This window comes from Lemur catta, chromosome 10 (genome assembly GCF_020740605.2).
Source record: "Lemur catta isolate mLemCat1 chromosome 10, mLemCat1.pri, whole genome shotgun sequence".
Classification (NCBI taxonomy): domain Eukaryota; kingdom Metazoa; phylum Chordata; class Mammalia; order Primates; family Lemuridae; genus Lemur; species Lemur catta.
In genome coordinates, this window is record NC_059137.1 from 7,259,326 (window position 1) to 7,281,241 (window position 21,916).

Sequence of the window (21,916 nt, forward strand, 5' to 3'; positions counted from 1 at the left end):
GGGGTGAAAGAAGAGGCCGGCAGAATGCGCTCGCTAACTCGTTTCGAATTTGTTCTAACCTATCCCCGACAAATATTCCCAAAACAATAATCCTAAACCAACCCCTAAATCCCAAACAAACCAACCCCTCCCGCAAGCCCCTCCGGACGGACCGATGGGCTGAGCCGCCTCCAGCCGCTGCCGGAGTGGGCGAAGCGTCGGGAATGATGCGCTCCAGCCGGGCAATCGGGCTGTGGAAATAGAACTTGGACAAACGAATCCTTTTCATTAAAGAAAAATCTTCGGAGATAGTGGGGTTTTATTCGTTTATTTCCTCAATAGCAGAGGTCAGGAGTTGCTTGGAAGGCGGATGGTTGGGAGTTGTTGGGGCTGAGCCCGGGTCACCTGTCCCTGACCCTTTCCAGCTTTGAGGCTAAAAAATGACCCAAAATTGTCTGGAGTGCCTTGGCCCCTGGCCAGTTTCAACCCTGGCACTGGTGAGCAGAGAACCAGGGTTTCCCAGCACATCCTACTGCTCTACTCAGCATTAACTGGGGTGTGGTGGAGGAAGGGATATCCCACACCTATCACCCCCTCCCACGTTGCAGGAAGGGAAAAGAATCCTAGCACCCAGTTTCCAGGACCTGGAATCCCAGGTGGGACTGCAGGCTACTCCTGCAGCTCAGGGGGCTGGAGGCAGGGAGGGACCTCCAGGTTACAAGAATTTGGACAGGCGATGCTCTAAAAGTAAAGCTGTAGGGGGCAGTTTCAAGTCTTTTGCTCTGTTCCCTAACATGGAGACCTTGACCTCAGCACCTAGTGAGGGTTGTCATACAGCCTTTCTGGACACCACTCAGACCCTAACACTGGCCTTAATTTGTACCCAGACCACCAGCTCCTACCCATAACCTCAACATGGCCACTCTCATCTACACACAAGCCCAGAGGGCTTCCACATGCAGCAGTGCTGGAGAGAAGCCCCACCAGCCAGGGTATCACCTGTCACATTGCTGGGACAACTGTTTGGCAATTTCATCTCCATAGGGTGAGATATTCCACCTTAAATTACTGACATCTAATAGAAAAGCAACATTTTGGGCAGGATGATGTTAACACCCTAATTCTTTTTTGAAGTCTCCCTCTAGCCAACAAAGCTCTTTTCTCCAGGTCATGGGAAGGAAAGAGGGACTCAACAGCCTTATCTATGCCACCCCCATTTGGGTTCTGAGGCTGCTGGCTACAGCTGGTGGGACAAAGCCTGGCCTTGGACAGACGGATGGGGATGCATCCTGGGACCCAGACTGGTCAGCACAGACTGGCTCTGCCACCCCCTGCCCCAGATGGCTCTCTTGGACTACCCCCTCTCAGACAGTCTGAGTTTAACCCTCACCCCCTTTTGGGTGAAGGGCAGCTCTGAGAGGTCTAGGCTGAGGATGGAGAGGTCGTACCAGAGACCACGGCTGGGGGGATATGGGGTACCACTCATTTCTAAGGATGAAGCTCCAAGCAGGGCTAGTAAACATCCTAGTCTTTTATTTGCCCAAGGCCAGCTGTTGCAGGCACTGAGGCCCCAAGACTTCCAGAAGGGATGGAGGGGGAAGGGGCAAACCACTCTGTCTACCAGGTGCTGCCTGCCCCCATCCTGCTTCCTGGAGGGTGTAGGAAGAGAGAGAAAGTCTACATTCCTGCCATTAAGTATCTCCCCAGTTTTCAGATACTACAGATATTCAGTTGTTGTAGAGGAGGAAACTGAGGCACACTGATCCCCCCAGGCCTCTATGTGCCAGTCCAAGGTTTAGCCTACTCCCTCTCCCTTCCCACCCCCAGCAGAATGAGCTGCAGGGAGGGTCTCAGGAGCCCATCTGGTGGCCTGTGGCAGGGAGGAGGCCAGCCAGGGTCAAGGGCTGAGGGTAAGGGGAGCAGGAGGAGGGGTGTGGCTGGAAGAGCAGCTGCTGGGGGGGGTGTTCAGCACTGAATAGGGGACCCCAGCTGGGATTCCATAATGATATCAGTGGGGGACAGGCAGAGTCCTCAGCTGTTCAGATGGGGAAACTGAGGTGCAGACTCCTCCAATCTTTGAGAGGGAGGGGCCTCCATCAGCTATTCAGGTCCATTCATCTTCCCCAGGAAGACACTGTGGCCCAGGAGCTGGAGTGCTGTCAGGGTCATTCCATGTTGAGATTGAGACATAAGGAGTGGAAGGCAGCTGGGTCACCTGGCTGCAGAGCCCCCTTCCACTCTGACAAACCAGAGGCACCCTCCCCCACCTCAGCTGCTGGGAGAGGGAGTGCTGGGCTCTGGCGCCTGCCTGCCCACCCCTGTTCACGTGCCTGAGAAAGGCTCATTTTTAGCACCTGGCCTCTTTTCCCTGCCTGGAGGGAGTTTGGGGGACAGAGCAGGGAAGAAAGCAGCCAAGGGGGCCGGGGAGATCTTAAAGCAGGGCCCAAGGGGACATCTGATTGTTCTGATCTCCCCACTAAGGGTGCGCGGGCCCAGAGAGGGACCCTCAGCCGCCGTGCAGTGTGGAGATGAAGAGGACGCTGTCCTTGTCCTGCAGCTGGTAGTCCAGCTCACCCTGGCAGGAGAGAGAGGAGCAGGAGACGCTCAGGGGCACCTTCCCAGTTTTGTCCCAGGTGTCCGGAGGGCAAGTGGGGAGGGCTGGCTACTCTGGGAGAGAGAGACAGACTCTACCAAAAAACGGGTATCCTATACATCTGCAATCCCCAACCTCCGGGCCACAGACCAGTATTGGTCCACATTAGGGATTGGGCTGCAGAGCTCACCGCATTCCCCAGCCCCCCGGGTCCATGGAAACATTGTCTTCCATGAAACTGGTCCTTAGTGCCAAAAAGGTTGGGGACCGCTGCTGTAAATCACTTGCAAATCTCCAGGATGGAGGACAGTGCCTGCTTCCCAGCTGCCCATCCGCTCCCCACTTGGGAAGCCTCAGTGTAGGGCTGGAGTAGGGCAGAGGATTATCTGGCCACCCTATATGGGCCTAAGGAGAGGCCCCACTGAAGCAGGCAGGGCAGGGGCTGGGGGAGGGACGTTCCCGAGGTACTGACCAGCAGCTCCCAGTCGGCATCGTTAATCAGCACCAGAATTCCTGGCCGCCTGTGGGAAAGATGGTGGTGAGTAGCAGGGAGTGAAAGGCAGGAGGTGGTCGCAGCAGGGGTGGAGAGGTAGAGAGGCCACAAGGCTTTGGGCTACAGGGGAGTGCCCCGGGGAGCCTTTCCTCCTGGGGTCTGGCTAATGAGCTCCCAGGAAGGGAAGGCCACAGTCTGATAGTAAAGGATTCCAGGTCATATAGTCATGGTCTTTGGGACCAGATGGAAAATGGATGCAAATGCCAGCCAGCACCACCACCCAGACCTCAGGGAAGTCATTTGTTTTTCTGAGCATCAGTTTCCTCATCTGAAAATGGGGTACAATGATAGCGCCTGCTCCACAAGGTTGGCGTGAGGATGAGATGTGCTGATGTGTGTGAGGTGCTTGCTGCACTGTCTGTCATAGTAACTATTAGGAGAAGCAAACTTTCCTAGGGGTCTAACCTTACTCTCCTTGGCCCTGGGAATGAAGAACTTCAGCTCCTAGGCCTCCCGCCTGCCCATCCTGGAGAGGAGGCCATCTTGGCTCTTCTGAATCAGGGGTGGCTGCCAGTGGCACCGAGCACCTGAATGCTCAACAGCAATCCTGTCTGGCACAGGCATGGGACATCTGGACAGGCAGCTTAGACTGGCTCCTGCTGGCAGTGACCCAAGGAGCACTGCTGGCCTTGGAGGTGGCCTCCAGGACCACTGGAACCATGACCTTAACCAGGGGTTGGATGGGAGCCCTAGCTCCCAGAGCCTGCTGGTGACTGACCTAGACTTCGAGGCAGATGAATGAGCCTCACAACTGCACTGCCCACCTCTTCAACACGGGGGGCTGGCCTTGTTTTAGAAATGACTTCTTTGCATATGAAACCTGGTCCCTTGCTAGGACACTGGGTTGGGCCCGGGACAGGTATAGATGATTTAGATGTGAGTGCGTGTGTGTATGCACGAAGTGACTCCCTGGAATCTTAGACCTGTGTACCTACTAGCCACATGTGGTTATTTAAATTATAATGAAATAAAATGGAACGTTTAGCTCCTCGGTCATACTAGCCACGTTTCAAGGGCTCAATATCCCCATGTGACTAGTGGCTACTATATTGGACAGTGCAGATACAAAACATTTCCATCATTGCAGAAAGTTCTGTGGGATGGCACAGTCCTAGACAGTCAAGGGATGACAGGAACCTTTGGCAACATCTTTTTCTCAGTATTTTCTGCATGGAGAGGGTAACTGAGGCCTGGAGAAGTGATATAACTAGCCAAAGGTTCCACACCAAGTTTATGGCAGAATCCAAGTTTTCTGAGAAATTCACCAGGCTCCTTTCACCTGGGATTTTAAAAAATCCCAAACAGTCCAGTTTTAGTAACAAGAAAACTGAAAACAGACCTCAGACACAGCTGGACCAAAGCTCTTGCCTCAGAGGAACCAGGGAGGAGGAAGGGGAGAACAGGACTCAGAGAAGGCTAGGGCTGAAGGCTAGCCCCCCACCTAGGGTCGGGGCTCAGACATCCGCCCCTCCCTCCACCCTCCTCAGGGAAGGGAGGAACGGGACTCACACACTGTCTCCCTGGATGAACAACTCTGGCCGCTCTTTTAGCAAATTCTTCTTGATCCAAACAAGGAGGTTCCGGATGTCCCCTGGAGAGAAATGCACAGAAAAAGCTATTGTCAAATACAATTCATTCCTGGCCCTCAGATCCTTGCTTGGCCCAGAAGGAAATGAACACGGGGCTCAGAGGGCTTCTTTTAGACCAGGCTGTGATGGCCTATGAACCTGTGGACTCCTGAGGTGAGGAAATGGGTTAGGAGAGGCCAGTGACCTACCAGACAGATCTTCAGAAAAAGCTAAATCTGGCACTGCTGAAGTCTTGAAAACAAGGTAATAGTGTTTACTATAGTAGGGGGACTCAGGGCAGACAGCAGCAGGAGCTGTCACATCTAAAGAGTTGGAGGACAGACCCCCACCCACAAATCCTGGAAGCCAGTCTGAAAATGCCATGGTTAGACTTCTGAGAGGGCCCTGAAGTGCTCCACCTTTATCTCTTTAGACAGTCCCAGATGGGGAGGATTCAGCTTTGCTCTTGGAGGGGTCTGCATATATTTCCCTTTGTGAAAGGAGAAAAACAATTGCTGAGCCGATAACATCAGTTAATTTCCTCTGGCAGAGGGAGAGAAGGATCCTTCACCAGCGGGGCTGCTGACAATCTCTGCTCCACTACTCCCTCCTTCAAAAGCCCTCCAGGCCAGGGGCGGCCACCTTGAAGAGCCAAGAGGTTCCAGGTCCAAAGGGCCTGTCCTGCTCAGTTAGATCTGCCTCCCTGTGGTTCTGAGAAAGCCACCAAGTCTCTTTGCACATCATGTGGAGGCTCAGAGCCCCCTGTCCCCAGGGTTACCTCGCTTTTCCTAGGGGCAGCAGTACCAGGCTCTATAAACTCCTTGAAGCCTATGGCTCTCAACTATATACTCCTCCAAGAGACCATTCTCCTAAGGCTGCTGGAGTTCCTCCTCTCTCCTGAGATGACTTGAGGATAAAGGTCCTAGGGTGACAACCAGTCTCTGGGAAGCCAGTAGGGGAGCTGGGGTTAAACACTCCCAATCCTAAATCCGTGTCTTAGAGGGGTCTGCTGTCCTGGACCCACGCCTGAGACAAAGCTCGGCAGCTAAGCTGGAGCAGGCCCAGGCAGTGCCTTGCTTTTCCTGCCTGGAGTCCAGAGTCCTGGAGTGTAGGCAGGGAAAGGCTGCTTGGGCACAGGAAGATGTAGCTCTGCCCCCAGTCTGGGCACTGCAGCATGGCACACACACAGCCCCAGCCTTGGGCAGGGTGTTAAGGCATTCTCACTGGCCCGCATGCCATCCTCCTGGGAGGCAGGAAGGCTGTAATCTGTCAGGCCTGCACCCCGGATGAACTGGTCCACTTTGCTCTGTTGCCAACCTGCCTGGATTGTACACCAGCAGAGCACAGGGCCAAGGGCAGTCCATGGACTAGACTGCTGCCTTTCCATTTTAATTTCTCCTTTTACACATAGCAAATAGGGGTCTTCATGGTCCCTGGAGCAGGCAGGGGATAGGGAGAGTGCTGCCTCCCACTAGCTGTAGTCCATTTGGACTCCTGGCTGGGTTCGTCTCTGAGGCCTGGGTTTCAGAGCTTCCCCTTGGCTCTGACTCTCCTTGGCCTCCATCTTGGCACTGTCTGGTGGGCCGCCAGCCCATACATCTTGTGGCCGCTCGATAGAGCCGCTGGGGTCTGACACATCCATCAGCCAGCCCTGGCGGGCGGGGGTGTGCCTATGTGTGCAGAGACAGCGAGAGGGATGGGGCAGTGCCTGGCCTAAAGACCACCAGGTGCACCTCCACAGCACTGGCCTGTACGGAACTGGGGCTCAATTAGGGAACAGCTCAGGCTCCCTCCAAAAGGAAGGCGCTTCTGTTCCACTCTGGATAGGCTTGGGGGTGGGGGAGGGCCAGTGGTCATGTTGGGGTCATCCAAGTGATGGCACCATCATGGAGTCCCAGAGGGATGGCTGGGGGATGAGTCTGCTGCCTGGTGCTGGCTCATTTATCATGATGCTCCTATTTGCTGAGGTCACTCCCTCCCTCCTTTACCCGCCCCCCACCCAGGCCTGCTCACATTTTTGATGGCCTGTTACCATGGTGAGGCTACTGCATCACCACCGTATTGTTCCTCCATGCCTCGATTTGGGGGTGGGGAGAGGTGGAACTCACAGCTCCCTTCACAGGATGCAAGGGCCACATCGGCCTGGCCTGAAACACACCCCCAGGGACATCTTGCTAGGCTTGTTGAGGCCCAGACAATATGCAAATAGCCTCTAAGCCAGATGGTCGGCTTCCAAAGGCGCCCAGGGGAGGAGGAAGGGTTAAGCAGAGTCAGGGGCTGGTGGCTTGAGGATGGCTCTGGGATAGATGGGGGCTGGGGAATCTCACTTTCACCTTCTCAGTCTGCTGAGGGTCGGCTCCCTCCTGGGATTGATCCCATACAATCATTGAGGAGATAAATATTTATTGAGCAGCTACTATGTGCAGGTGCTAGGGAGATGGTGCTAAGCAAGATGAACACAGAGCCTACCCTCATGGAGCTAGAGACCAGTAGGGGAGACAGACGTTGCTTAATTAGTTGTGGTAAATGCTACTTCCTTCATCTGGGATCAGGAGAGAGTTAAACACTGAAGCTCAGGCAGGAAGGATGAGTGGGGTGGGCTGGGGAACATTCTGGGCAGAAGGAAGAACATATGGGAAAGCCTGAGGCATGAGGGAATTGGCAGATTCAAGGTAGCAGAACAGAGATGGCAAGAAACTCGGCACGAGACAGGACCAGAGCATGTGGAGTCTTGTAGGCCTTGAGAAAGGGCCTGCTCTGGAAGAGGCCTCTCCCAGCTCGTGAACCCCCAGCGGTATTTACTGAGCGTGCGCTTCTGGGAGCCAAGCCCACACTGCCCAGGCCTGTGCTACCATGTTTCTCTGCCTCCACACTGAATCACGATGCGGCTCAAGTGTATGGCATCAGCATTACCATTACTAGAAGTGGGGTCTGAGGGCCTGACACAGTGTGCTGAACCCCGAGATGTTTGCTGAACACATGGACAACTGTGGAGGGAGGCAGGGAGGAGGAACAGATTAAGAGCATGGACTTTGGGGTCAGATGGGCCTGGTTTTGAGTTTGATCCCATTACTTCCTAGCTCTATGGCCTTGGGTAAGGAATTCTTCCTTTTCTTGTAAAACAGGGATGGTAAAACTAGGGTTGTTGTGGGGATCAAATAAGATGATCTGTACAAAGCTCTCGGCACGGTGCCTGGCATGGCAAGCTGTAAGCATTTCAGGATGCAGAGGAAGAACCTTCACATTCTCTGATGTCCTGGGTTTCCACACATTCTGCCCTGTGGCCTGGTACCCCTTCTTTGGAGTGTGGGGTACAGTCAACCATTAATCAGACAGTGCTAGGACTGGCTGGTGTTTTCTGAGATCCAGTACCTTCCCATTGGAAGCGAGAAAGGGAATGGGGGGATTGTGAGAGCAGTGAAGGGGTCCCAGGCACTGACTCTCTTTCTGTTTTAGATGTTCAGACCCACAGGATGTCAGGGGTTGGCCAATGTTCCCAGTACAACCCAGGTGGAAGGAATGACGTTCCAAGCCTGTAGATGCTGTAGGCCAGACTACCCATGGGCACACAGCACCAGAGGGCGGAGCAGGACACCTGAATAGGAGGTTTCCAGTGCAGGAAGCCTTGGGACCTGGCCTGCCCGTCTGGGGAGGAGTAGGTGATGGGCGCTGCTGCTCTGTGGTATAGTGCTTAAGAACTCTGGGGCTGGGGCTAGGGCACCTGGGCTGTGTGCTAGAATTTAGTGGTCCCCAACTTTTTCGGCACCAGGAAGTGGTTTCATGGAAGACAACTTTTTCGCGGACAGTGGGGTGGGAGGGTGTGGTGCAGAGTTCAGGCAGTGATGCGCTGCCCATTTCCTAACAGGCCTGGGGGCTGGGGACCACAGTGCTAGATGAGTTACTTCACCTCTTTAAGCCCTGCTGTCATCCTCTGACGAAAGGGGATAATAATGCAAACTGCAAAGAGCTGCTGGAGGACGAAGGCACAATGCCAACAGCAGGCCCAGCACGGTCACACACGGGACACGCTCAGCACACAGGTGCTCTGAGCTGTATGACCCCAGTGACTTCTGGGCTGCCCGAACCTTCTCCCAAAGGCTACTGCCAAAGGGGTAGCATGGCATGCCCACTGTAGAGAGCACCAGCAAAAGCTCCCACCAGTATCTCTCACCCAAGGGATTTGTCCTTGTCTGGGGGACACTGACGGCCCACCGTGGCAGGATCCCAAAGGGTGTCAACCCCAAACTTCTTGGGGCTGAAAGGGAACAACCTCAAAGTCCTATCTGATACTGACTCCTGGCTGTAAAAGACCCTCATCCATCCTCTCTATGAATCTCCAGGGACAGGAGGCCAGCTCCTCTGTGCAGCAGCTCTGACTGTTAAGAGCTCTTTTTTCCCCATGCAGAAATCTATCTTCCTGTCATTCCCACCCACTGGGCCCGGTTGGTCTACAGGGACCATGCCAACAAACATGTCCCCTTTTTCCCACGAGGGCCCTTCAGATTTGGTAAAGACTGATCCCCTAAGTTTTCTCTTCCACAGTTTAAACCGTGCCTATCCCCACTGAGTCCATCAGGTTCCAAGATGGCTCTTCTGGGAGTCCACCCCAGGCCCCAGCAGAAAACGGAGAAGAAAGAGCTGGCCTGGGGTGGGTAAAGGAGGAGAAGGGGTGGAGGGAACATCAGAGGGGCTATTTACAAGTGAATGGGGGTAAGAATGGAGCAGTTTGTGGGCTAAACTGGCCTCAGAAGGAGGTTTACAGATGTGTGAGGGGACGCTCCTCATTGTTTAATTAAGCAGAAAGTGGATCTTTTCAAAAGCAATTTTGCACAGGGACTGGGAAGGGGTGGGGAGGGAGGTGGAGAGGGGATCAGCAAACAGGCCCAGAGAGCAGAGAAAGGAACAGCTGGCCCCAGAGAGGCTGTGAAATGCATGCTAAGCAGTTTAAAGCGCCCAGGAGCTCCTGCAGCTCCTGCCCTCCCTCACCAGCCACCCTTTAATGCGAACAGAGCAGGCAGGCGGAGGGGGCCCAGTGGCAGGGCAGAGGAGAGGGGCAGGGAAAGGTGAGGCAGCCTTGTCTCCTCCAGGGGCCCAGCTGGGGGCCTGGAGTTGAAGGGATCCTGAGTCACAGAGGCCGGCTCCCAGCAGCCACAATGCCCAGAGCGGGTAGGTGCCCACTCTACCAACCCTTGCCAACCAAGGAGATGGCCTGTTTCATGGAGATGGCTTTGACGACAGCACCCTAAACACACACTCAACTTCTTTCTGGGTCTGCACACTCTGCTTCACAGAACTGTACATACTTGGATCCTGAGGCAACTTTTCCAAACTGTAGATGTCAAACAGACAACCAGCTCAATAAAGTTACCCCAACCTTCCATTTTACAGATGGGAAAAAGATGCCCAGACCAATGACCAACTTGCAGCTGCACACTGCCAGGGATCCACTCTCGCAGCTTCACCCTCCTTGGCCTTATCCATCCTCTTCTCCCAAGTTGGCTGGGCTGGAAGATCTCTCCTGGCCCAGGACCCACGGGTCCCCTTGTTTGTAAGACTTGTTACAATCCATAATCTTACGGCTGCTGTTATGTCTGTTGGAGTCTCCAAGACATCCTTGGCCAAGTGGCAGCCCTGGGCTGGGAAGGCTGCCAGATGACAGATCTGGGCCCGGGCTGGGGGGCGGGGGGAGTAAGACTCTCCTAGCAGCACCAGGCCCCTGCCCTCCCATTGGGCTCACATGTGCAAGGATAAGGCTGACAGCTGCCAACTAGCTCTGTGGCTGCAGTGTGACCTATGCCTCTGGGCAGGATGAACATGGGATCCAGAAGAGATCCACGGCCCAAAGATGAGCCAAGGGCCAACTTGCCTCCTACTTCCTTTCACCCCACCTTTAGAGGATGAAGGATCAAAACCCTGAGTCCCAGTCCAGCCTCCCTACTTGGGTAACTCTGGGCAGGTCTCAGGTCCCTCCCTCTCTCTGGTTCGGTTGCCTTGATAATAATATTTATTGGGCTCACTATGAAAACTGAAATAAGTAGCTATTGAAGACACAAGCAAATGGACAAAAGTGTGAAAACTGGAAAATACATTACAGGTGTGAGATGTTAGGGTGACTCAGGGAGCCAACTGGGATAAATAGGTAGTGGCACAGCGCCAGGACTCTGGAGATCCTGATATCTGGTTCTGAATCCCAGCTCTGCCATTTAAATAACCATGGTCAGGCATGGTGGCACTTGTATGCAGTCCTAGCTACTCAGGAGGCTGAGGCGGGAGGATCCCTTTGAGGCTGCAGTGAGCTATGATGACACCACTGCACTCCAGCCTGGGCTACAGAATGAGACCCTCTGAAAATAAATAAGTCAATAACTGTATGACTTGGGGTGAGGCCCCTGACATCTCTGAGTTTTGGAACCCACCTTTTAAAATGAAAATAATAACGGTAGCTACCTCCTAGGAATTTGTAACAATGATGTGCACAACCATTTGGGGCTTTGCCTACTGCTCCACATCAGCCCGCGCCTCGATGATACTGGCCTTCCTTCAGGTCTTTGTCCACCCCAAGGCCTCTTACCCCTTGGGGCCTTCACAAGTGCTGTCCCCTCTGCTTGGAAGGGTTCCCCATGCACCTCTGCTCTCCTTCTGCCATTTATTAGGCTGGATTCTCTTCATCCTTCGAGACCTAGCCTTAATGTCACCTCCTTAAAGAAACCTTCTCTAATCCCACTGTGTTAGTCCCACTCAGAGAACCCTTTTGTTCTCCTCATGCCAATTACTACAATTTGTAATTATATAGTTGTACATTTATTGTTTACTCATTTATTGCCTGGCTCCCCTTCCATTACACTGCTACTTTTTTTTTTTTTTTTTGAGACAGAGTCTCGCTCTAGAGTGAGTGCCGTGGCGTCAGCCTAGCTCACAGCAACCTCGAACTCCCGGGCTTAAGCAATCCTACTGCCTCAGCCTCCCGAGTAGCTGGGACTACAGGCATGCGCCACCATGCCCGGCTAATTTCTTCTATATATATTTTTAGTTGGCCAGATAATTTATTTCTATTTTTAGTAGAGATGGGGTCTCGCTCTTGCTCAGGCTGGTCTCGAACTCCTGACCTCGAGCGATCCACCCGCCTCGGCCTCCCAGAGTGCTAGGATTACAGGCGTGAGCCACCGCGCCTGGCCACACTGCTACTTCTAACAGGGCAAGAACCACATCTGTTTTACTTACCACTGAACATCCAGCAACTTAGCACAGTGACAGCACAAAGGGGGCACTCAAAAAGTATCTGCCAACTACATGGAAGAATAAAGTCCTTTCTACCTGCCATACCTGGCACTTGCCGAGTACTCAGTCAATGAATGAGTAAAACAGGGCTGGAATTATGAAAATTTGTGGGCTTTCATTTGAGGCAAACTCCAGAGGAAATAAATCGTTAACTTGTGATATTTTAATACACTTCCAGGCAAGGTCTTCAAGACTCAACCTTTGGGAGAATCCTTCTAAGAAATCCTTGTTCCCTCCCAACGCTGCATGGCCATATGTCAAACTAAGAAACAGTCCCCTTTATTACCCCTGGGTCTTCCTTCACCAGGAGCACACAATCCTACAATCCTGACATTTAACCCCAGACACATATCTACCCCCAGTTCAAGGTGGGTGGTGCCCTGCTCTTCAGTAAGTGACCCCTAGCCTCTAAGTGTGGCAGACAAAATTGCCCTTTGCCATTGGTCCCCAACCAGAGGTGTGTGGTAGTCAGTGAATTTGGGTAATAATAATTGTTTGATTTCTGGTAGATGTAGGTCCAGTTCCAGAAGAATCCTGTCAAACCTCACTTTACCATTTTCTCCTACCCATCTCCAGGAATCTCATTCCCCTGGTGCCCCTATGATCGATGCCCTCTTCTCCCAGAATATCTCAGCTATAGGTGGAGACAGGAATCCCATCCCTGAGCACAGCTAGGGTCCACTGCTAGCGTTGCAAAAGATCTCAATAGTTGCCATGTCCAGCCCGCTGCCTCTAGGCTATACTGACAGTTACCCAGCCAGAGCTCTGTAGGTCAACTCTTTGAAAACTCCCAGTTTGAAGGCAGGGACTTGCTCTTGTTTGTGTCCATCTCCCCAATGACTGGTACGTGCCCTGCCACACAGGAGGGGCTCAGTATATTATATGTTCAAGAAAGATCAACAAGTATTTGAATGAACAAATGAAAAATAACCCACCATCTCCCTTAGTCAACCTCCCTCTTCTGACCTTCATGGCTTGATGTTTTTCTTTTTCTTTTTTTTTTTTTTGAGACAAAGTCTCACTTTGTTGCCCGGGCTAGAGTGAGTGCCATGGCGTCAGCCTAGCTCACAGCAACCTCAAACTTCTGGGCTTCAGCGATCCTACTGCCTCAGCCTCCCGGGTAGCTGGGACTACAGGCATGCGCCACCATGCCTGGCTAATTTTTTCTATGTATAATTTAGTTGTCCAGATAATTTCTTTCTATTTTTAGTAGAGACGGGGTCTCGCTCTTGCTTAGGCTGGTCTCGAATTCCTGACCTTGAGCGATTCACCCGCCTCGGCCTCCCAGAGTGCTAGGATTACAGGCGTGAGCCACCATGCCCAGCTTCTTTTTTTTTTTTAGACTAGTCGAGTGCAGTAGTGAGGAGGGGGGAAAGTAATAGAACAAGGAGTTCAATCTGTAACTGACTGTGAACAATCAAGTGAGATAACGCACTACCTTCAGACCAGCTGATGTTTTTCTTCTAATCTAAATCTTCTTCTGATAACATGAGCCCATCCACATGATTACATTCTCATGAGCACCTCTCTCTGCTGCCATATTTTAATAATAAACACAAATGGGGCTAGGCGCAGTGGCTCACACCTGTAATCTTAGCACTTTGGGAGGCCAAGGTGGGAGGACTGCTTGAGGTCAAGAGTTCAAGACCAGCTCTGAGCAAGAGGGACCCTGTCTTTACAAAAAATAGAAAACTTAGCCAGGCATGGTGGAGCATGCCTGTAGTCCCAGCTACTTGGGAGGCTGAGGCAAGAAAATCGCTTGAGCCCAGGAGTTGGAGGTTGCAGTGAGCTATGATGATGCCACTGTACTCTAGCTAGGAGACAGAGTAACATTCTGAGATTCTGTCTCAAAAAAAAAAAAAAACAAGACAAATGGTGTAACTTTTACAATCCTCAGAGATAGGGATTACCATCCCCACTTCACAGATAAGAACACTAAAGCTCAGAAAGGTGAGGTTACTGGCCTAAGGTTCTAAGGAGAGGATTCAAACTCAAGCCTATGTAAACATAGAAACTCCACAAAGGGACTAAGCTACACACCTCCCTTACGAAGCCAGCTGACCCCAGAAAAGATGGGGAAAGAGTACTCTGATGATCTTTTTCTTCTTCTCCACTGACCAGGGCAATCCTACCTATGACCACTTGAATGGGGCTGCGTGATTCAGGTCCTGACCAATGACCAATACTCACAGGGCTCCTCCTGTTCAGGTAAGGTGACTTGATGTTTCTTTACACCATCAAACAGGAGCTCCGCACCGCCTCTGCAAAGGAGGGCCAGAGAAAAAGACAGCCAGGTGAGCTCCTGCAAACAGGAGGAGGTAGCTGAAACTGAAAACTGAGGATGGGCTGATAGTGGAAGCCCAAGAGATGAAGAGCATAAGGTTTAGGAACACTTTGGATACCAGTGACCCATTGTTGTGATTTCCTAATGTGATAAAGTAGGATGTAAATAATTTTTACTAGTAATCAAGTACCCAAATTTGCAGGCTCTCGATTTTACTCTGTCTTCTAGATTGGCGGCTTGGCACACGGTGTAGACACAGGCCCCACCTCTCCCCAATAGAGAGACCATGGGCACTTGACAAAATCTTCTTAACCCTCAGTCTTTCCTTCTGTAAAAATGTTGAGAAGCCACTGTGAGGTACTACGGAGACCCTGTGCATCTAGAGATTTCCTCTGACCAGGTGAGAGTTTGAAATGCCCCTGCCTGTGCCACCCGCTGCTGTCCTGGTGGGTACTTCATAGCGCTGGAGGCTGAGAAAGTCCACTGGGCGTGGCATCAACTAAGAACTGCCCACATCACCTCATCATTTCATCCTCAGGGCATCCCAGGGAAGGAGGGAAGGAGGCAGACATTAACTTCATTTGATGGAGAAGCAGACTAAAGCCTAGAGAGGTTAAATGACTTGCCCAAGGTCAAACAGGCAGCGGCTGAACTAGAATTTGAATCTAACTGGTTCCTGCTCAGCACCAGTAGCCTTGGCAGAAACAAATAAGATTCCCCAAAGGTTAGAAAGCCCCTTGAGAGCAGAGTTTGATTCATTTCTGTGTCCTAGCACCTGGCTAAGGGAAGGCTGGGACAGCAGAGATGCCTGGAGCCAAGTCTAGCTTCTGAGGTGGGCCCCAGGGCTCTTTCAGTGCCCCACCCGCTCCTCCCTCTGGGTCTCCTGATTCCATCTCAGACTTTATTGGTCTTAACTGAAAAGGTCTTAACAGACTTTTGATGGACACGATGTCTTCCACCCTACCACCCTTTCCCAATTTCAGGAAACAGAGATGTCCTGAGGCAGCCCACTGAGAGGCAAAGGCAAGGCAAGCATTGTCATGGGGGAAACATGGGGCGACTGTCATCCAAACAAGGTCACGCTTTGTTGATGCAGAAACGTGGAGGGGGAGAGGAGGCCCATCTGTGGCCGTGCACACAGCCATTTCAGCTGCAAGCCCACACAGAGCCTCCATTTATCCCCTTCCAAGAGCTTCGTTTTCTCCTGGGTGGGGGTTGGCACATGCAGCAGCTGGGATGGGGGAGGGTGATAGGCAAGGGGCTCAGAAGTTGGGGGTCAGAGAAGAGGGATGGGAACTGGAGGCACTGGGACTCAGGCAAACAACCAAGAGTGGCCAACCTGGTGGTGCCAGGCTCAGAGGCTGAGGCTGTTTTTTCCTTTACAAGCGGATGAAGGGAGAACCAGTCTGGCTCAGAGAGTGACCTGTCATCACTGAATTCTCTGGCCCTCAAGGGAGGGGTTGGCATTTCTCCTGTTAGCACATCTGGAGTGGGGGAAGGTGTATGCCCAGTGTCTGGAGTGATTCAGGGAGGCAGACAAGGGGCCTGTTCTGGCCCCAGAGATACTCAAGGCTAGGCCCTCTTATGTCTGGACGTCTGATAGGATTTGCTAGTCAAACTCAACTAAGATACCTCTATCTTCCTCCTACCCTCCAATTCTTGGTGGATGTGTTTGTTGATACCAGTAACAGGTACAGACATTCCCAAAATTGCCTTCACTTTTTCTAGTTTATCTTCATCTTTCTGTGAGATAGATATATATACATACACACACACAAATACACACATGTATATGGTTTATTTATTTCCCCTCCACCTGCTGGACTGCAAGCTTTGCCTAAAATAGGGCCTGCCATACAGCAGGCACTAAACAAATATTTGAATGAATAAAAAAATGTTCACTTCTACCAATTCTCTGACCTTAATGGCATTCCCCCCACCTTTGCCTATACCTGCTCCCCAACTCAGGAAGGAAGAAAAAGGACGGAACACAGGGAAGCTCATATCAGCGCCTTTACAACATTGATCACAGGAACACAAAACACATCTGTACTACATACTTTGAACCCTGTATGACCTGAGAAAATGCTCTTCATCTAAGGACAGTTCAGGAGGTAAGACAAAGGATGGCAGAACTGGTTACTGACAAGAGGGAGAGATGCAGGGGGCCTTCTAGAGGGTCTACAGAAGACCTGGTGGGGGATTTGGGCATGGTGGCTCATGTCTGTAATCCTGGCACTTTGGGAGGAAGAGGCAGGAAGATTATCTGAGCTCAGGACAGACCAGCTTGAGCAATATCGAGACCCCATCTCTACAAAAAATTAAAAAAAAAACTTAGCCAGGACCAGGCGTGGTGGCTCACGCCTGTAATCCTAGCACTCTGGGAGGCTGAGGTGGGAGGATCATTTGAGCTCAGGAGTTCGAGACCAGCCTCAGCAGGAGCAAGACCTCGTCTCTACTAAAAATAGAAAGAAAATTAGCTGGACAACTAAAAAATATATAGAAAAAATTAGCTGGGCATGGTGGGACATACCTATAGTCCCAGCTACTCGGGAGGCTGAGGCAGAAGGATCGCTTGAGCCCAGGAGTTTGAGGTTGCTGCGAGCTAAGGTGATGCCACAGCACTCTAGCCCAGGCAACAGAGTGAGACTCTGTCTAAAAAAAAAAAAACTTAGCCAGGCAAGGTGGCACAACCTGTAATCCCAGCTACTGGGAAGCTGAGGCAGGAGGATTGCTTGAGCCAAGAGTTTGAGGTTGCAGTAAGCTGTGATTACGCCACTGCATTCTGGCCTGGGCAACAGAGAAAGACCCTGTCTCCAGAAAAAAAGAAGAAGAAGAAGAAGAGCTGGTGGGGCCAAGAAGACATCTGCTCTCAGGGGGAAGAGGCCAAATCCTAACCTAGACTCTTGAAGGACCAGAGTTGGAATGGGGCCAGTCAAGGATAAAAGGGAGAAAATGATGGGCATGGTAGCATCTTTGCAAATCTGCTCAGGTTCAGACTGAAGGGCAAAGCATGTTTGCTAAAAGACATAGGAAATGATAGAAAGGTTGGGGGCAAAAACATGCACTGAGACAAGGACAAAGGGAGAAAGGACCTAGGTTTGGCATCATCTTTGGCATTCTTGCTTCTTGAGAAGCTGCAATTTTCACAGGACACTGTAGTGTGAGTGGAAGTGGTAGGAGGTGGGTAGGTGGGTGGAGGAATGCTGTCCTGCCTTTCCAGAACTCACTATTGCTCTTGGAGGTAAGAGAGGGTGAGGCTAGAGATGTCAGACCAGAAAGGGAAAATTACACTGATACGTAAGGTCTGGAGGGCAAGGGCCACATCTTCTTCATATGACTTCCCCACTGTTGCCAGCATAATATTTGGCAGAGAGAAGACATTTCTGATGAGCAAATACCATCACTGACTCAGTGAGAATGAAAGGCAAGTTGGCTGTGGATAAATTCTAACACTAGCAGTCTGGAGCTTCTCTCTTTCCAGTTCTGCTGAGGCCTGTCAAAGCAGCAGGGATCCTCCTAGAACTCCCAGGCTTTGGGGAATACAGCTGGGCCAAGGGTCAGTGAGGCAAAATAGTTAGGCAGTCAGACCCAATAAAGTTCTTTTTTTTTTTTTTTTTGAGACAGAGTCTCGCTCTGTTGCCCGGGCTAGAGTGAGTGCCGTGGCGTCAGCCTAGCTCACAGCAACCTCAAACTCCTGGGCTTAAGCGATCCTACTGCCTCAGCCTCCTGGGTAGCTGGGACTACAGGCATGCGCCACCATGCCCGGCTAATTTTTTCTATATATATTTTTAGTTGGCCAGATAATTTCTTTCTATTTTTGGTAGAGACGGGGTCTCGCTATTGCTCAGGCTGGTCTCGAACTCCTGAGCTCAAGTGATCCACCCGCCTCGGCCTCCCAAAGTGCTAGGATTACAGGCATGAGCCACCACGCCCGGCCAGACCCAATAAAGTTCTAATTGGATCCAAGTGGACAGACAATATCAATCAAGATGCACTTAACAGTCATGTGTCTGTCCCCTTTCTAAGGGACAGAAATGCTGAACACTGTAGGGCATGGACAGAGTTCTATTTATCTTTGTATCCTCAGTGTCTGGCTCACTGCCTGGCACATGGTAGGCACTCAATAAATGACTGGTGAATGAACTACCCAATGAAGGAAAAACATCAAAGAAACTGGGGGCATCCAATGGGAAGAAAGGCATTTGGGCAGACGTTTTAGATTCCTATCCCAGACTTTTCCTTTCACACAGACCTTGGCTTCTTTATCTTCACACACACACACACACACACACACACACACACACACACTCACACACACTCACATCTAATCCCAGCTTTTCCAAGTGATTCTGGAAATTATACCACCCATCTTTTAGGGCCTGTTTCCTTGCCTTCTCTCTAAGCTCCGCAGTTTCTGTCAGCTTTGATACTATGACAAATCTCCTGTTTGGAGGAGGGACAAGATAGTGGCTTGAGTAGACTTCCTGCTTGCTCTGTTTCTTCAGTTATTGTTGTGTGTCCCAATTCCCTCATTTTTCATTTATGTATACTATACAGTGTGAGTCTCCCTCACTGTGGTTTCTTATTTATCCCAGCAGACTCAGAATCTCCACCCGACTCAAGATGTGCAGAAGGCACTCAGCAAGTTTACTGACTGTCCTGAAGGAGGCTCAGGTCTGTTTAACATACCCAAGTCTTGGGGAAGCGAAAGAAAGTCGTCCCGTCCTGGCCACACATCCCATGAGAAACAAAACCCCAAGAACAGTGTAAGCAGAAATTGCTGTCCGAAGGCAGAAATCAGGGGATGAAGGGTAGTCCTTCTAGATTCTAGGAGCTCAGATGCCAGACAGATGGGATTGGTCCGAAACGGGATTGGTAAAGAAAACAGGGAGGCTGCCTGCTAACCGTCACGCCCGTTGAGTCCTGCAGGGCGTCGGGCACCAAGGAGTACCCACAGCGCGCCTCCCCGCCCAAGTGTGCGCCTCTATTTCCGGACATACGGCCTCTTCGCCAAAAGAGACTGAGCCTCTCAGACCCTCCGAGGCAGGTGGCGCAGTTCACGGCAGGCATCGGGAACCTCGACAGCTGGGCCGTGTTAGGCCCCAAGGCAGAGGGAGGGGAGTTCCGGGCCCGACGACTTCAATCCATCCCCACGGCGCCCCAGCTCTGCAACTCACCCGAATTCCACCTCCACTGACAAGGGCGCTGCCATGTTGAGGAAGCCGAGCTCGCAGGAAACACCCCTCAACTTCCGGCGCGCCTGCCCATTTCCGGTCACCGCCCGGCGCGGCGGTCGGAAGAGGCGGTGCCCAGGGATCCATCCACCTCAGCCATAGGAGGGAGTCACAGCGGGAAGGGGGCGGAGGAGGGAAGGTTACGGGCGCTGCGACAGCTTGGAAGTAGGTCTCCCTCTGCTTTTCGCAGCCCGGGCCCAGACACCCAGGGTGGGAAGCGTCCTGTAGATGACGCTAGGCGGAAAAGAGTCCCCCCAGCATCTTTGCGACGTGACTGCGAGTCACATTACTGTTTATCTTGCGTTAGTTTCAAATCTCTCTTCAGTCAGCACACTGCTTGGGCAAGCCCATCCACTCGTCTGGTTTGAATTACCAGTGACTTCCAAATCTTTATTTCCGACCCAGAAATCTCTGTCCTGAGCTATTGACTTGCTTCCAGCCGCCCCTTTCGATGTCGATTTGGATGTCACTCATCACAGCTGTGCAAAGCACCGCCGTGTGCCAGGCATGTTGGTCGGAGCTGTGGATGCAGTGGTAAAGGGGAAGGGCAGGGTTCCTGCCTTAGGGCACTCACAGTCTAGTGGGCAGACTAACTGTAATCAAAGATACATGCCCATACTAATAAATGTAAAACTTTAAACTGAAAGTTTTTTTTTTCCTCCGCACCTTCCTTCACCAAACTGAAAAAAGTTACAGGAACTTCGAAACGAAAACTGACTAGATGGCACTTGCTGAGCTCTAAAGCCTGAGTGGAGTTAACTAGGTGGATGTGAGGGGAGAGAAGGCCCTGGGAGCTTTCCAATGAAGAGAATAGAAGTCACAAAGGCTCTGGGTGAGAACATGCTAGAACACCAAGAGAGGAAGTTGGGGTACAGGGAACCTGGTAGGAGATGAAGCTAGAAGGGAAGGGAGGGGCAAACTATGCCCTGTAAGCCAGGTAAGTATTTCAGTCTCTAGGAGGCTGTGGAAGACGGTTGCCTTGTTAGACTGTGCTTTTAAAATGTCTTTTCTGGCTGCAGTGTGTAGAATACTTTGGAGGGGAACAAGGAAGGAGACAAGGAGACCACTGGAGCGTGTTGCAAAGGCCCAGGACAGAAATGGAGTGAAGTGGATGCCCCATGGATATCTAAACAGCGTTTCCAAAACTGAACTAAGCATTAGTAGAGAATGGTGGCACAGTCTACTGGTTAAGGACAGAACGATGTAATGGTTGAGAGCTAGGAGTTCAACTGCCAGCTTTTGTCCAGGTCCTGTCACTTCTAGTTGTGTCTTTGGGCAAGTCCCTTAACATCTTTGTGCCTCAGTTTCCTCATTTGTAAAATGGGGATAATAGCCCAACCCCATAGCATTGTAGTGAGAAATAAGTGCTGACACAGTGCCTCTTTCCCTAAAACAGGCCTTCTCTGTGTTCTCCATCTCAACAATACCACTACCACCCACCAAAACACACAAGCAAGAAACCTTGGACATTATTCTTAATTTTCTCCCTCCTCTCACATCCAGTCACCAAATTTGGGTTAGTCTCCATTCTGGCCTAATTTTGAACCCCAGATTCTTCTAGACAACCCCCTACCCCCAGTTTATCACCTCACCTGTACCCATGTCTTCTCTGGCTTGCCTGCCTCCCACCTCCCTCTCTCTGGCCTTGGCTTCATTGTACAATTCAACTCCATGGACAGCTCTGAGCCCCTTCAATGTACCAGCCCCTGTTCCAGGGCACTAGTAAAATGAGGACAAATGAGACATTGCCTTGGTCCTCAAAAAGCACAGAGGAATCCTATGGTTAATGGAGAGGCCCCACATTTACCATGCCAGGTGGGTAGGTCACTTCCTCTCTATGAAACTCAGTTTCCCCAATCTGTAAAGAGGATTTGGGACCAAATGATCTTTTAAGGTCTTTTCAGCAAAAATATTCTAAGATACTGGGAGTGTTGTTGGCCGGGTGTGGTGGCTTACGTCTGTAATCCTAGCACTCTGGGAGGCCGAGACTGCTCAAGGTCAAGAGTTCAAGACCAGCCTGAGCAAGAGCGAGACCCTGTCTCTACTAAAACGAGAAAGAAATTAGCTGGACAACTTAAAATTCTACAGAAAAAATTAGCCGGGCATGGTGGCGCATGTCTGTAGTCCCAGCTACTTGGGAGGCTGTGGCAGAAGGATTGCTTGAGCCCAGGAGTTTGAGGTTGCTGTGAGCTATGCTGATGCCACAGCACTCTAGCCCAGGCAACAGAGCGAGACTCTATCTCAAAAAAAAAATATTCTAAGATTCTTCTACTAGACTCTTAGCTTCTCCAGGGCAGAAACTTTTCCTGATTGCTCTTTGATCTTGATCGGTATCATGCAGTAAGGAGTTCTGTACATTGTTGGTGTTGGTAAGTGCTCCCTGAATGAGTGAATGAATGAATGAGTGATATCACTCTCCTGCTC

At 51.3% G+C, this 21,916-nt stretch overlaps 1 protein-coding gene across 2 annotated transcripts; it reads right to left on the minus strand.

Annotated features, from left to right (window-relative positions):
• Positions 1-1,492: 1,492 nt before the first annotated feature.
• On the minus strand, positions 1,493-19,526 carry URM1 (ubiquitin related modifier 1). 2 transcript variants are annotated; one of them, XM_045563296.1, is made up of 5 exons: positions 19,436-19,526; positions 14,162-14,232; positions 4,635-4,716; positions 3,045-3,093; positions 1,493-2,554 (listed from the first exon to the last, which is right to left on the minus strand). In XM_045563296.1, exons 1-5 carry the CDS (start codon positions 19,468-19,470, stop codon positions 2,486-2,488), a joined length of 306 nt encoding a protein of 101 aa, XP_045419252.1. In that variant the 5' UTR covers positions 19,471-19,526; the 3' UTR covers positions 1,493-2,485. The 2 variants fall into 2 exon arrangements, with proteins under 2 accessions (XP_045419252.1, XP_045419253.1); XM_045563297.1 differs by having other exon boundaries at positions 1,493-2,135; positions 19,436-19,484.
• Positions 19,527-21,916: the final 2,390 nt, after the last annotated feature.